This window comes from Oncorhynchus keta, unplaced genomic scaffold (genome assembly GCF_023373465.1).
Source record: "Oncorhynchus keta strain PuntledgeMale-10-30-2019 unplaced genomic scaffold, Oket_V2 Un_contig_3892_pilon_pilon, whole genome shotgun sequence".
NCBI lineage: Eukaryota > Metazoa > Chordata > Actinopteri > Salmoniformes > Salmonidae > Oncorhynchus > Oncorhynchus keta.
Genome location: NW_026287485.1, coordinates 15,001 through 28,202, shown reverse-complemented (window position 1 = coordinate 28,202; position 13,202 = coordinate 15,001). Strand labels below are relative to the sequence as shown.

The window sequence follows — 13,202 nt, the reverse complement described above, 5'->3', positions numbered from 1 at the left end:
TGACTGATGGTCAATACAAGGCTAGCATTAGCAACAACTCCGAGCAGATGACTGATGGTCAATACAAGGCTAGCATTAGCAACAACGCAAGGCTGACCGGAAAAGAGGACGAGGACGAGAGGAAAAGGAAGAAGGTCGCAACCACCACTACGGGGCGAAGGCTTGAGAAAGCAAAGGCGAAGATAAGAGAGGGAGATGAAACCTGGAAGCCCCACAGTAACAGGAAGAGAATCCGTGTGAGGAGAAAGGAGGGTTTGGAGCCGGAGCAGGGGCAAAGGACTGAGACACCAAAAGCAAAGACAGAGAGGAGACAGGAGGATGAAACCTGGAGTCAACACAGGAAGAGAATCCGTGTGAGGAGAAAGGAGGGTTTGGAGCCGGAGCAGGGGCGAAGGACTGAGACACCAAAAGCAAAGACAGAGAGGAGACAGGAGGATGAAACCTGGAGTCAACACAGGAAGAGAATCCGTGTGAGGAGAACAGAGGGTTTGAAAGCGGAGCAGGAACAATCAGAGGACAGTGAGACCCCAGAGCCTCCTCGGAAAAAGAGGAAACGCAACGTCTCTACAAAGATAGAAGATAGTCCTTTAGTGAGGACTGAAAGGGTGAAACTCAATGACAGAACGAAGACTGAGAACGGACAAGTGAAAATAAGCCTCTGTTCTGTCAGTCTGTCAACCAACAATGTCTTAGCGAGAGAAAGATTAGGACGGTACCTTTCCAACACCTCCACAAAGTCTTTGTCCAGCCTTGGGGAGGAAGCCAACCCACCTCCAGAAGAAAGTGAAACGGGGAACCCAGTAAGGGTGCTCCGAGCCAGGGATCGAGATGTGAAACGCCCTCCTAACGTTTGGTCTGCAACCGGGAGCTGCTCCCCAGTAAAACTTCACCAAGAAGACAAGCAGTCCAACATGTCTTCTGAAACTCCCAGTCCCTCCTTCTCCGGGTTTCAAGCTCTGGCCAAAGCAGTTGGACTGCTCCAAATCCCACCAACACCACCCCCGAAACGGAAACGTGGTAGACCCCCCTGTAAGAAACCATCAGGAAAAAAACTGGTTTCCCAGGCTGGTGGTTTATTCCCCACCAGTGCCATGACAACGGGCATCCATGACGCGGAAGCTGTAGAGCACAAAAAGGAAAGAGGAGAAGGAGAACCGCAGGGAAAGGAAAGAGCAGAACCGCGGGGAAAGGAAAGAGGAGGAGAAGGAGAACCGCAGGGAAAGGAAAGAGGAGGAGGAGAACCGCAGGGAAAGAAAGGAGGAGAACCGCAGAGAAAGAAAAGAGGAGAACTGCAGAGAAAGAAAAGAGAAGGAGAACCGCATAGAACGAAAAGAGAAGGAGAACCGCATAGAACGAAAAGAGAAGGAGAACCTCAGAGAAAGAAAAATGGAAGAGAACCGCAGGGAAAGGAGAAAGGAGGAGGAGAACCTCAGGGAAAGGAGAAAGGAGGAGGAGAACCTCAGGGAAAGGAGAAAGGAGGAGGAGAACCTCAGGGAAAGGAGAAAGGAGGAGGAGAACCTCAGGGAAAGGAGAAAGGAGGAGGAGAACCTCAGGGAAAGGAGAAAGGAGGAGGAGAACCACAGGGAAAGGAGAAAGGAGGAGGAGAACCACAGGTAAAGGAGAACAGAGGAGGGGAACCACAGGGAAAGGAGAAAGGAGGAGGAGAACCTCAGGGAAAGGAGAAAGGAGGAGGAGACCCACAGGTAAAGGAGAACAGAGGAGGGGAACCACAGGGAAAGGACGACAAGCGAAAGTGCAGGAAAAGGGTGAGGCTCAGGGAGGGACATGGCAAAGGAGAGAGAGCAGAGTTGTTCCAGAGACTACCCGTGTTGTCTAAATCTAAAACAGTTGTTCTAAAGCCTAGCTCGCAGACAACTTCCCCCAGTACCCATGAAGAGCAGGTTCCTTCCAACTGTTCAGGGATTGGAACCGGAACCATTCTGCAACCCCAGCCGTCTGGTCAGCCACAGAACTCCAGTCCAAAACGATCTGGAGAGACTGAATCAGACAGAGACCCATTGAGACACCCTGCTGTCAAGCGGACCCCCTCCAAGGGTCGGGCACCCACTGTGTGTCTCAAGAAGTTCCAAGAACTCCTGAAGCACAGGCACCAAAACACGAGGAAGTCCACCAAAAGCAAGCAGACAAAAGAAAGTGAAACTGAAGGACAGAAACAAAGTGAAAGAAAATTATTGAAACCCAACGAAAGTGACAACGGTCAAAATGAATCAAGACTGATGAACAAAAACATAAGTTCTTCCCAGTCTCTAGAAAGAAAGTCGGCCATTAGACCAACCGTTGATAATGACCATCAGACCAACCGAACAGAGAGCGACCATCCAGAGGAAAAAGATGGAGGACACAACAGCAGCACTTGTGGACAGGAGACAGAGTATCAAGATCTCATCTACAAAGAGACTGAAAGAGAAAACGTTGAGGATAGAGAACATTTTGAGAACACAGGAAATGTTTTAGACGGGAAAAACGTTGATGCGTCAGGAGACTTTTTCAAACTCCGAGAGGAGCTGGCTACCTTATCGATGACAAGGACAAAGGACATGGTGGATCCTCATCGGAGCGACAAAGGCAACAAGGAAGGAAGAGATCTGGTTTCCAAGGAGAACAGAGAGAGGGATACAGACTCGTCTACAGAGACAAACCAGAAGACCGAAAAGGGAAAAGGATCCGTGGTGGAGGCGTATAGAAGTGTCATCATCCAAGAGGTGGAGGAGAAAATGGAGGATGGCTATTTGGAGATGGAGATCTCCAGCGAGGAGTTGGATGTGGTTGATGAGGTCCAGCAGACGTTGGGCTACGCCGGGGCTGAGGAAGTGAGTGGGGAAGAGGAGGAGATAGATGTAGAGGAGATGGGTCCAACGATGTATCCTGATGCAGGTAAATCAATTTGAACCTGAATTATTTTTCAATTTTGAGGGACATTTTGAAGTGGATTTAACAGGTGACATCAATAAGGAATCATAGCTTTCACCTGGATTCACCTGGTCAGTCTGTCATGGAAAGAGCGGGTGTTCCTAATGTTTTGTACACTCAGTGTAGTAGTAGATCGCTACTGGCAGTTGCTTTTCATATTTTTATCTACTTTGAGCTTAAATACTCTCAATTACGTTACCTCTTTCAAATGTTTACGATGGGTTTCTTCATTCGTAGCTTGGCAAGAGGGTCCCGGTGCCAGAGAAGGGGACCAAGTGAGTTCCACCATGGCCAGCTTCAGAGGCATCACCCACATCCACCTCCCTCAGAAAATCAAAATGGAGACCGCTGCCCCCGAGATGGCCGACGTGAGTATTCCGACCCCTCTGGAGGCAGAGCCTTTCACGCTGACATCACGAAGGGTCACCACGGGGTCAACAGGAAGCTGGGAGCCAGAGGAGGAAGAGGACGTGGAGGTGGACGTTCTTGAGTGGTCGCCGGATGTGCGACCAAGAGTGTGGGGAGCGGGACTTGAGCAAGGCGTCACAGAACTGACCGAGGAAGACGAGATAGACGTGATGGGAGAGGAAACGGACTGAGTAAGTGGGATGGTGTACTCTCAGGGACGTGTTCATTTAGAATCCAGTAAAAAATTAAAAAATAATACAATGTTGCCATTGGAGAACGCAAGTGTGTATTCTTCAACAGAAAGGCTAGCGTTGCATGTATGTTCTTCATTGGAAACGTTTGTTATTTGCAACAGATTCTAAACAGTGTGTTCTTGAGAAGAAAGGCTACCGTTCCTAAGCAACCTCCCCGCTCCTCCTCTCCACACTGTTAACTATCGGAGCAGCCCCAACCTTCCACACTGACTTGATGAGACTAACTCACTAAATGAGGGTCTCGCTATATAAAAGAAACAACCTTTGTTGATTGTGATGTTGTTTTTGTTGTACTGTTCTTCAGCAGAATGCCTTATGAGCCCTAGACTAGAGACTCGGCAAACGCAGATACTCTTCTGTTACATTTCAGGGCCTGTATTGACAGCTTCTCAGAGTACGAGTGCAGATCTAGGATCAGTTTTTCCTTTCAAGTCATAATGAGTAACAGGGCCTACTCTGAGACGCCGGTGAATACTGGACCCTGGTGTTCATGCTGGTTATTTTGATACCTTCAGAATCAGTCAGTGTCCAATCAGAAGCACTTAAATATGTTTACATCTGCCACTTTTGACAAGTTCTTTATTTGTAGCTTCATTGTTTGTATAACTTTGTACATTAGAAAGAAGGCCTGTCATTTAAATATAATAATTTTGTTGTATTAAAATGGCTTTCTTGACCACAGCTGTCCAATAGATTTGTTATCTCAAGCACGGTCATTTTTTATTTGCTTAAACCTAGCTATTGAAGTAAACATTTAACTTTGCCTACTATGCTCAATGTTTGTACTCGTGCTCAATGTTTGCTCACATTCAATTACAATTTTCTAGCCTCCCAGTCAAGCAATCTGTGTTCCAACAAAAAGGAGTTTGTTTGATGTTCTGTTGGTGCCATAATGAGAATGGACTGTCACTTGCTGTCTAGGAGGCCTAGTCCCAATACTTTAACAATGCATCCTTACTTTCTACCTCCCTTGAAGAATTGCTCACTGAACATGGCAGGATAAGTAGGGTTGTTGTAAATAGTTTACAACAATCTTTTTTTGTCAGATTTATTGTGTCAATCATGAGGTGAAAGTGAAGGATCAAAGATGCATTGGAAAAATATTAAAAACTCGATTAATTTGACAGCTGTTTGAATGGTTTGAATGCGCATCTTTATTGACAACGGAAGTGGTCCTTGAGAGGGAAGGAACAACACACGTGTATTCCTCAATCTGAAGGTTAAATAAGCCGGTGGTCGGGTGTGTTTGTTGGCCGCTGAGAGTGCTCGTTTGGACGGTTCTATTTTGGAGAGAGTACGGTCTGGAGCGGACACAACGCAGACATGGACCCAGAGAAAGCACAGCAACTGGCGGCGGAACTAGAAGTGGAAATGATGGCTGATATGTACAATCGGTAAGAACGGCTAACTAGCAATGGAATGTTAGCTAGCCAGTTAACGTCCTTTCTCCACTGAAATGCTATAATGTGCTAATTACAGTGTAACACGCTGCATTTGCATGTAGCTAGCCATCTAATTTTGACTGTCGTATTTAGCTTTTTGGTGGTGAGATCATCATGTTAGATGGATTCTCAGGCTAGCTATTTAGCTTTATAGCGTTAGCTAGCTGTCGTGCTACTGCACGTCAGACCGAATCAATCGATTTAGATTAGAGTACTCTTTTATAACGCACACACTCGACTACATTGCTGTACATGCATTAGCAAAAACAAAGGCAAGTTAGTTAGCTAGCTAAGTAAGTCGTTATTTAGAGCTCATTCAAATGGAACTGATTTAGTTAGCTAGTTATATTGCCAGCGAGGAGTGCACACATTGACTTTTCATAACATAATCAGAATGAAGAGTTCTATGACCTTGCACATACATGGAGATTTTCATTTCTTGCATCCCGTCTCCTCTCCTTCTCAAAACATCAGAGGGAAGTGAGGAGAGCACTGGAGGAGAGCTCATCCCAATGCTTTCCTGACATTCCTCTCTCCTCTCTTGCCTTCTAAGGTTTTGACAAGGAAAAAAGGAAAAGGTGCTTGAGATACAGCCCTCATCTTTATCGTAATCTACAAGGTCTTAACGCCCTCTTCTTTCTCTCCATCTTCCTCCTCGCAGGATGACCAACGCGTGCCACAGGAAGTGCGTGCCCCCCCACTACAAGGAGGCAGAGCTGTCTAAAGGGGAGGCGGTCTGTCTGGACCGCTGTGTGGCCAAGTACCTGGATCTACACGAGAGGCTGGGCCGCAAGCTCACCGAGCTCTCAGTTCAGGACGAGGAGATGATGAGGAAGAACGCTATTGGACAATAATATATATATATATATATTTAGGGAGGGATGGGGGTGGGTTAGTGCTATGGTTACCATGCTTTCTGTGCGGGGGGATAGAGAGAGGGAGCGATAGGGTTTAATAAACGTATGGCTCTTATGGAGGGGATGGAGTTGCCGTCCAGAGTGGGTTGGGTGTGTTTAAAGAGCAAGATGCTTGGAAGGAAGGTTTGTGATTACGGTGTGGATTGGAAATTGGGATGGATGAAGCCTGTTTTGTGTGAACAGAGGTTGTACTTGTGGTTTGAGCCAAGATCTTTTTTTTTTTTACCACAGCAAAGACACTAATGTCCATAGTTAACTATGATATGTTCAGCCAATCAGTGCTCTCTCAGCATTGTGTGTGTAGCCCTTTTTTAGTTATGTGGGTGTGTCCGAAGTGATGACGAATTGAGAAATCCCCCAATAATGTTTAACAAAATGCTTTCATTGTTCCATAGTGCAGTATTCTTCAAGCCATTCCTTAGGGGGACCCTGGGAGGTGCTCCTTTCTGCTCTAGCCATGGACTAATACACCTGTCTCAACTGATGACGGACACCCGTTGGGCTCATATCAGTGTCTCAGAGTAGGAGTGCTGATCTAGGCTTTATGAGTACGGGCCCTTGTCCCGTAGGAATAGATGGAGACACTGCTGTAGTCAATACGAGGACCATGCCTATCTGAGTGTCATTTCTTTACATTTTTGATCAGTCTCAGTTTGTTCATTGGCTTTGTATTTTCTTCATGTTGAAACTGTGCTAATGTTGTACAAAGTTTTCTTTTGTGACATTTTAAAAACCTTTTTTTGTTTTAAATCTGAATAAATATTGTTATAGTATATATTTTAGTTTTTAGTTATACGTTCTACACTGTATTTTCTTCACAGTAATACAATAACACTTGTACTTATTATTATGTTCCAAATGGCACCCTTTTTCCTATGTAGTGCACTATTTTTGACCAGAGCACACTGGTCCTTGGTCAGAAGTAGTGCACTATATAGGGAATAGGGTGCCGTTTGGGATGTATTAGCCTTATTCAATGTTAAACATTGCAGGAAAATAAGGTGTTCAATCTCAAACATGTTTACTTAGTAGACTTGTATGACGTTTCCCTCAGTTTCTTGAAACCTCCCTCCCATTGCAAATAAAATCAACTGTCAATTTCAAGGGTCATATTGACTTTACAACACACAAGAGCAGTCAATGCACTGCACGTTGCTTTTTCGAGATGGAACCAACATTTCGTAGGACGATGTATACCATGCGTATCGCGTACATATAACTAATACAACTTAAACTAAATATATTCTGTAGCTTTAAGACAATCTAATAGAACGTGAAACTAAAAATGCTCTAAGACGAACATGGATAGGGTTAAAAAGAGGAAGTGAGCACACAGCGGAGTTTCGTTTCCCTAATGAAAGTTTTAATTTGTGATCTGTTCTTTAACACGAGAAAGGAGAAGCGCAAGTACAGTAGTACGAGACGGGGACACCAAGAAAGAATACGCAGTTTTATTCGTGCACATGACAATACAATAGCCCTGAAGGGCGACAGAACAACGCCGATCCTGACATAATAATGGTGAGTGTATTGCATCTTTGCATGTATTGAATCGCGCACTCGTGTATTTTATACGACATTGATTTAAAGGTTTGTTTTCATAAATATTTATATATTCAAGTTAGAAGTATTGTCCGCCATTGTAGATGGTCACTATTTAAAATGGTGTTCTTTTTGGTCACACTGTTTTAGAAGTCAAAACGTTTTAATGCAATCGAAGTATCAATGTATATGTATTCTTTGATAATGGAATAATAGTTGTATTTCTTTGGTCTTTGAATGATTGATCATGAAGCAACAAGCCACTGTGCTCAACTCAACCATATTCCCCATGGTTAAAACGTCATTTTAAAACGTTTATTACACCGCACTTCATTAGTAGTCTATTTTCATTGAAGTGTGAAAAGAAATTCAATATTCATGTGCTTACTGCTGTTCTCTGTATCGTCCGACAGATGGCGGAGGCCGACGCGGAAGAGAACGTGTACCGCGAGGCTGTGGTGGAGTCGCCTGTTGCGCCCCCTAATGGCGACATTAACATTGACGACCTGTTACCCGACGGTCCTCAGGGGAATATTCAAGGACAGGTGTTGTGTGAAAAAAACATGAAAATACAATGTTTTTTCAACTTTGCTACCGATGTTTACAATGCAATATCCTGCGATTTTTAAGGAGCATTCCACACTTTTTTGGTTTGTTATGCCAGTGTGCTCTCTTGTCTTATTAGTTATTCTCTGAAATTATTAAAAAACTACAACACTAACAACCCTGTATTTCCCTCCCTTCAACTCTCTCTCTCTCCCTCCTTTCACTTCTCTCTCTCCCCCTCCCTTCACCTCTCTCTCTCCCCTCCCTTCACCTCTCTCTCTTCCCCTCCCTTCACCTCTCTCTTCCCCTCCCTTCACCTCTCTCTCTCCCCCTCCCTTCACCTCTCTCTCTCCCCTCCCTTCACCTCTCTCTCTCCCCCTCCCTTCACCTCTCTCTCCCCCTCCCTTCACCTCTCTCTCTCCCCCTCCTTTCACTTCTCTCTCTCCCCCTCCCTTCACCTCTCTCTCTCCCCTCCCTTCACCTCTCTCTCTTCCCCTCCCTTCACCTCTCTCTCTCTTCCCCTCCCTTCACCTCTCTCTCTCCCCCTCCCTTCACCTCTCTCTCTCCCCTCCCTTCACCTCTCTCTCTCCCCTCCCTTCACCTCTCTCTCCCCTCCCTTCACCTCTCTCTCTCCCCCTCCCTTCACCTCTCTCTCCCCCTCCCTTCACCTCTCTCTCCCCCTCCCTTCATCTCTCTCTCCCACTCCCTTCACCTCTCTCTCCCCCCCCCTTCACCTCTCCCTCTCCCCCTCCCTTCCCCTCTCCCTCCCCTCCCCTCACCTCTCTCTCCCCCCCTCCCTTCACCTCTCTCTCCCCCCCCCTTCACCTCTCTCTCTCCCCCTCCCTTCACCTCTCTCTCCCCCTCCCTTCACCTCTCTCTCCCCCTCCCTTCACCTCTCTCTCTCGCCCCCTCCCTTCACCTCTCTCTCTCCCTCCCTTCACCTCTCTCTCCCCCTCCCTTCACCTCTCTCTGCCCCCTCCCTTCTCCTCTCTCTCTCTCTCCCTCCCTTCACCTCTCTCTCCCCTCCCTTCACCTCTCTCTCCCCCTCCCTTCACCTCTCTCTCTCCCCCTCCCCACTCCCACTCCCTTCACCTCTCTCTCCCCTGTACCCCTCTCCCCCTCCCTTCACCTCTCTCTCCCCCTCCCTTCACCTCTCCCCTCCCCTTCCCTGTTCCCCCTCCCTTCACCTCTCTCCCTCTTCCTCCCCTGTTCCCCCTCTCCCCTTTACCTGTCTCTCTTTCCCTCTCCCTCTCCCTTCACCTCTCTCTCCCCCTCCCTTCACCTCTCTCTCCCCCTCCCTTCACCTCTCTCTCTCTCCCTCCCTTCACCTCTCTCTCCCCCCTCCCTTCACCTCTCTCTCTCTCCCCCTCCTTCACATCTCTCTCTCCCCTCCCTTCACCTCTCTCTCTCCCCCTCCCTTCACCTCTCTCTCTCCCCTTCACCTCCCTCTCCCCTCCCTTCTCCTCTCTCTCTCCCCTCCCTTCACCTCTCTCTCCCCTCCCTTCACCTCTCCTCCCCCCCTTCACCTCTCTCTCTCCCCCCTCCCTTCACCTCTCTCTCCCCTCCCTTCACCTCTCCCTTCCTTCACCTCTCTCTCCCCCCTCCCTTCTCCTCTCCTTCTCCTCCCTCCCCCCCTTTCACCTCTCTCTCCCCCTCCCTTCCCTCCTCTCCTCCCCCATCCCTTCACCTCTCTCTCCCCTTCCCTTCTCTCCCCTCCCTTCACCTCTCTCTCCCCTCCCTTCACCTCTCCCCATCCCTTCACCTCTCTCTCTCCCTCCCTTCACCTCTCTCTCCCCCTCCCTTCACCTCTCTCTCCCCCTCCCTTCTCCTCTCTCTCTCCCCCTCCCTTCACCTCTCTCTCTCCCCCTCCCTTCACCTCTCTCTCTCCCCCTCCCTTCACCTCTCTCTCTCTCCCCCTCCCTTCACCTCTCTCTCTCTCCCCCTCCCTTCACCCCTCCCCTTCCCTGTTCCCCCTCCCTTCACCTCTCTCCCTCTTCCCTCCCCTGTTCCCCCTCTCCCCTTTACCTGTCTCTCTTTCCCTCTCCCCCTCCCTTCACCTCTCTCTCTCCCTCCCCTCCCCTGTCCCCCTCCCTTCACATCTCTCTCCCTCCCCCTCCCCTGTCCCCCTCCCTTCACATCTCTCTCCCTCTCTCTCTCTCTCTCCCTCCCCCTCCCCTGTCCCCCCTCTCCCCCTCCCTTCACCTCTCTGTCTCTCTCTTCACCCCTTCCCCAGATGGAGGAGTTCCTGGGCCCCCAGCCAGAGTACGATGAGGAAGAGGAGGAGAAGAAGTATTACAGGAGGAAGAAGCTGGGCGTGGTGAAGAACGTCCTGGGGGCCAGCGTCGGGGGCATGATCATATACAGTGTCTACATGGGTAACACCTGTCTGTCTGTCTGTTCCATTTTGTGCATGTTTTGTGTGTGTCATGTGTTCAGTCATTTATATGTGTGTGTGTCTGCAGGCCTGTTGCAGATGCAGCTGATCCTCCACTATGATGAGACGTACAGGGAGGTGAAGTATGGTAACCTGGGTCTGGAGGACATCGACAAGAAGATGCTGATGGGGATCAACGTTACACCCATCATAGCCCTGTTATACACCCCCATACTCATCAGGTATACTATATATATATATATACACCCATCATAGGCCTGTTATACACCCCCATACTCATCAGGTATACTATATATATATATATATATACACCCATCATAGCCCTGTTATACACCCCCATACTCATCAGGTATACTATATATATATACACCCATCATAGCCCTGTTATACACCCCCATACTCATCAGGTATACTATATATATACACCCATCATAGGCCTGTTATACACCCCCATACTCATCAGGTATACTATATATATATATATATATATATATATATACACCCATCATAGCCCTGTTATATACCCCCATACTCATCAGGTATACTATATATATATACACCCATCATAGCCCTGTTATACACCCCCATACTCATCAGGTATACTATATATATATACACCCATCATAGCCCTGTTATACACCCCCATACTCATCAGGTATACTATATATATATATACACCCATCATAGCCCTGTTATATACCCCCATACTCATCAGGTATACTATATATATATACACCCATCATAGCCCTGTTATACACCCCCATACTCATCAGGTATACTATATATATATATACACCCATCATAGCCCTGTTATACACCCCCATACTCATCAGGTATACTATATATATATATATACACCCATCATAGCCCTGTTATACACCCCCATACTCATCAGGTATACTATATATATATATACACCCATCATAGGCCTGTTATACACCCCCATACTCATCAGGTATACTATATATATATATATATATATACACCCATCATAGCCCTGTTATACACCCCCATACTCATCAGGTATACTATATATATATACACCCATCATAGGCCTGTTATACACCCCCATACTCATCAGGTATACTATATATATATACACCCATCATAGGCCTGTTATACACCCCCATACTCATCAGGTATACTATATATACACCCATCATAGGCCTGTTATACACCCCCATACTCATCAGGTATACTATATATACACCCATCATAGGCCTGTTATACACCCCCATACTCATCAGGTATACTATATATATACACCCATCATAGGCCTGTTATACACCCCCATACTCATCAGGTATACTATATACACCCATCATAGCCCTGTTATACACCCCCATACTCATCAGGTATACTATATATATACACCCATCATAGGCCTGTTATACACCCCCATACTCATCAGGTATACTATATATATATATATACAGGGGGGCAAAACAGTATTTAGTCAGCCACCAATTGTGCAAGTTATCCCACTTAAAAAGATGAGAGATGCCTGTACTTTTCATCATAGGTACACTTCAACTATGACAGACAAAATGAGAAAAAAATTCCAGAAAATCACATTGTAGGATTTTTAATGAAATTATAGTGGAAAATAAGTATTTGGTCACCTACAAACAAGCAAGATTTCTGGCTCTCACAGACCTGTAACTTCTTCTTTAAGAGGTTCCTCTGTCCTCCACTCGTTACATGTATTAATGGCACCAGTTTGGACTTGTTATCAGTATAAAAGACACCTGTCCACAACCTCAAACAGTCACACTCCAAACTCCACAAACAAAATTGTAGACCTCCACCAGGCTGGGAAGACTGAATCTGCAATAGGTAAGCAGCTAGGTTTGAAGAAATCAACTGTGGGAGCAATTATTAGGAAATGGAAGACATACAAGACCACTGATAATCTCCCTTGATCTGGGGCTCCACGCAAATCCACCCCGTGGGGTCAAAATTATCACAAGAATGGTGAGCAAAAATCTGAGAACCACACGGGGGGACCTAGTGAATGACCTGCAGAGAGCTGGGACCAAAGTGACAAAGCCTACCATCAGTAACACACTATGCCGCCAGGGACTCAAATCCTGCAGTGCCAGACGTGTCCCCCTGCTTAAGCCAGTACATGTCCAGGCCCGTCTGAAGTTTGCTAGAGAGCATTTGGGTGATCCAGAAGAAGATTGGGAGAATGTCATATGGTCAGATGAAACCAAAATATAACTTTTTGGTAAAAACTCAACTCGTTGTGTTTGGAGGACAAAGAATGCCCAGTTACATCCAAAGAACACCATACCTACTGTGAAGCATGGGGGTGAAAACATCATGCTTTGGGGCTGTTTTTCTGCAAAGGGACCAGGACGACTGATCCGTGTAAAGGAAAGAATGAATGGGGCCTTGTATCCTGAGATTTTGAATGAAAACCTCCTTCCATCAGCAAGGGCATTGAAGATGAAACGTGGCTGGGTCTTTCAGCATGACAATGATCCCAAACACACCGCTCGGGCAACAAAGGAGTGGCTTCGTAAGAAGCATTTCAAGGTCCTGGAGTGGCCTAGCCAGTCTCCAGCTCTCAACCCCATAGACAATCTTTGGAGGGAGTTGGAAGTCTGTGTTGCCCAGCAACAGCCCCAAAACATCACTGCTCTAGAGGAGATATGTATGGAGGAATGGGTCAAAATACCAGCAACAGTGTGTGAAAACCTTGTGAAGACTTACAGAAAACTTTTGACCTCTGTCATTGCCAAGAAAGGGTATATAACAAAGT

At 46.7% G+C, this 13,202-nt stretch overlaps 3 protein-coding genes across 54 annotated transcripts in view; all 3 read left to right on the top strand.

The window, feature by feature from the left end:
• On the top strand, nt 1-4,269 carry LOC127924253 (uncharacterized protein DDB_G0284459-like). 3 transcript variants are annotated; one of them, XM_052508823.1, is made up of 3 exons: nt 1-1,613; nt 1,644-2,895; nt 3,169-4,269. In XM_052508823.1, exons 1-3 carry the CDS (start codon nt 48-50, stop codon nt 3,528-3,530), a joined length of 3,180 nt encoding a protein of 1,059 aa, XP_052364783.1. In that variant the 5' UTR covers nt 1-47; the 3' UTR covers nt 3,531-4,269. The 3 variants fall into 3 exon arrangements, with proteins under 3 accessions (XP_052364783.1, XP_052364782.1, XP_052364781.1); XM_052508822.1 differs by having other exon boundaries at nt 1-2,895; nt 3,169-3,530; nt 3,695-4,269; XM_052508821.1 differs by having other exon boundaries at nt 1-2,895.
• A 509-nt stretch (nt 4,270-4,778) lies between these two features.
• LOC127924255 (mitochondrial import inner membrane translocase subunit Tim10) lies at nt 4,779-6,727 on the top strand. Its single transcript, XM_052508826.1, has 2 exons — nt 4,779-4,987; nt 5,697-6,727. Exons 1-2 carry the CDS (start codon nt 4,917-4,919, stop codon nt 5,887-5,889), a joined length of 264 nt encoding a protein of 87 aa, XP_052364786.1. The 5' UTR covers nt 4,779-4,916; the 3' UTR covers nt 5,890-6,727.
• Nucleotides 6,728-7,047: 320 nt separating this feature from the next.
• Nucleotides 7,048-13,202, top strand: part of LOC127924254 (protein unc-93 homolog B1-like) — a 13,715-nt gene continuing 7,560 nt past the window's right edge. For all 50 annotated transcript variants that reach the window (XR_008117395.1, XR_008117435.1, XR_008117433.1 and 47 more), the window contains exons 1-4: nt 7,048-7,473; nt 7,908-8,039; nt 10,274-10,415; nt 10,503-10,656. Coding sequence is in view for 1 of the 50 variants with exons in the window: in XM_052508824.1 (XP_052364784.1) it covers nt 7,471-7,473; nt 7,908-8,039; nt 10,274-10,415; nt 10,503-10,656 (431 nt within the window). In the remaining 49 variants the exon portion in view is untranslated. The remainder of the gene's footprint in view (nt 7,474-7,907; nt 8,040-10,273; nt 10,416-10,502; nt 10,657-13,202) is intronic.

Coding starts and splice junctions, on each gene's coding strand:
- LOC127924253 (XM_052508822.1), top strand. CDS start 48: ATGACTGATGGTCAATACAAGGCTAGCATTAGCAACAACGCAAGGCTG. Junction 2,896..3,168: donor AACGATGTATCCTGATGCAG/GTAAATCAATTT, acceptor CTTCATTCGTAG/CTTGGCAAGAGGGTCCCGGT.
- LOC127924255 (XM_052508826.1), top strand. CDS start 4,917: ATGGACCCAGAGAAAGCACAGCAACTGGCGGCGGAACTAGAAGTGGAA. Junction 4,988..5,696: donor ATGGCTGATATGTACAATCG/GTAAGAACGGCT, acceptor TCCTCCTCGCAG/GATGACCAACGCGTGCCACA.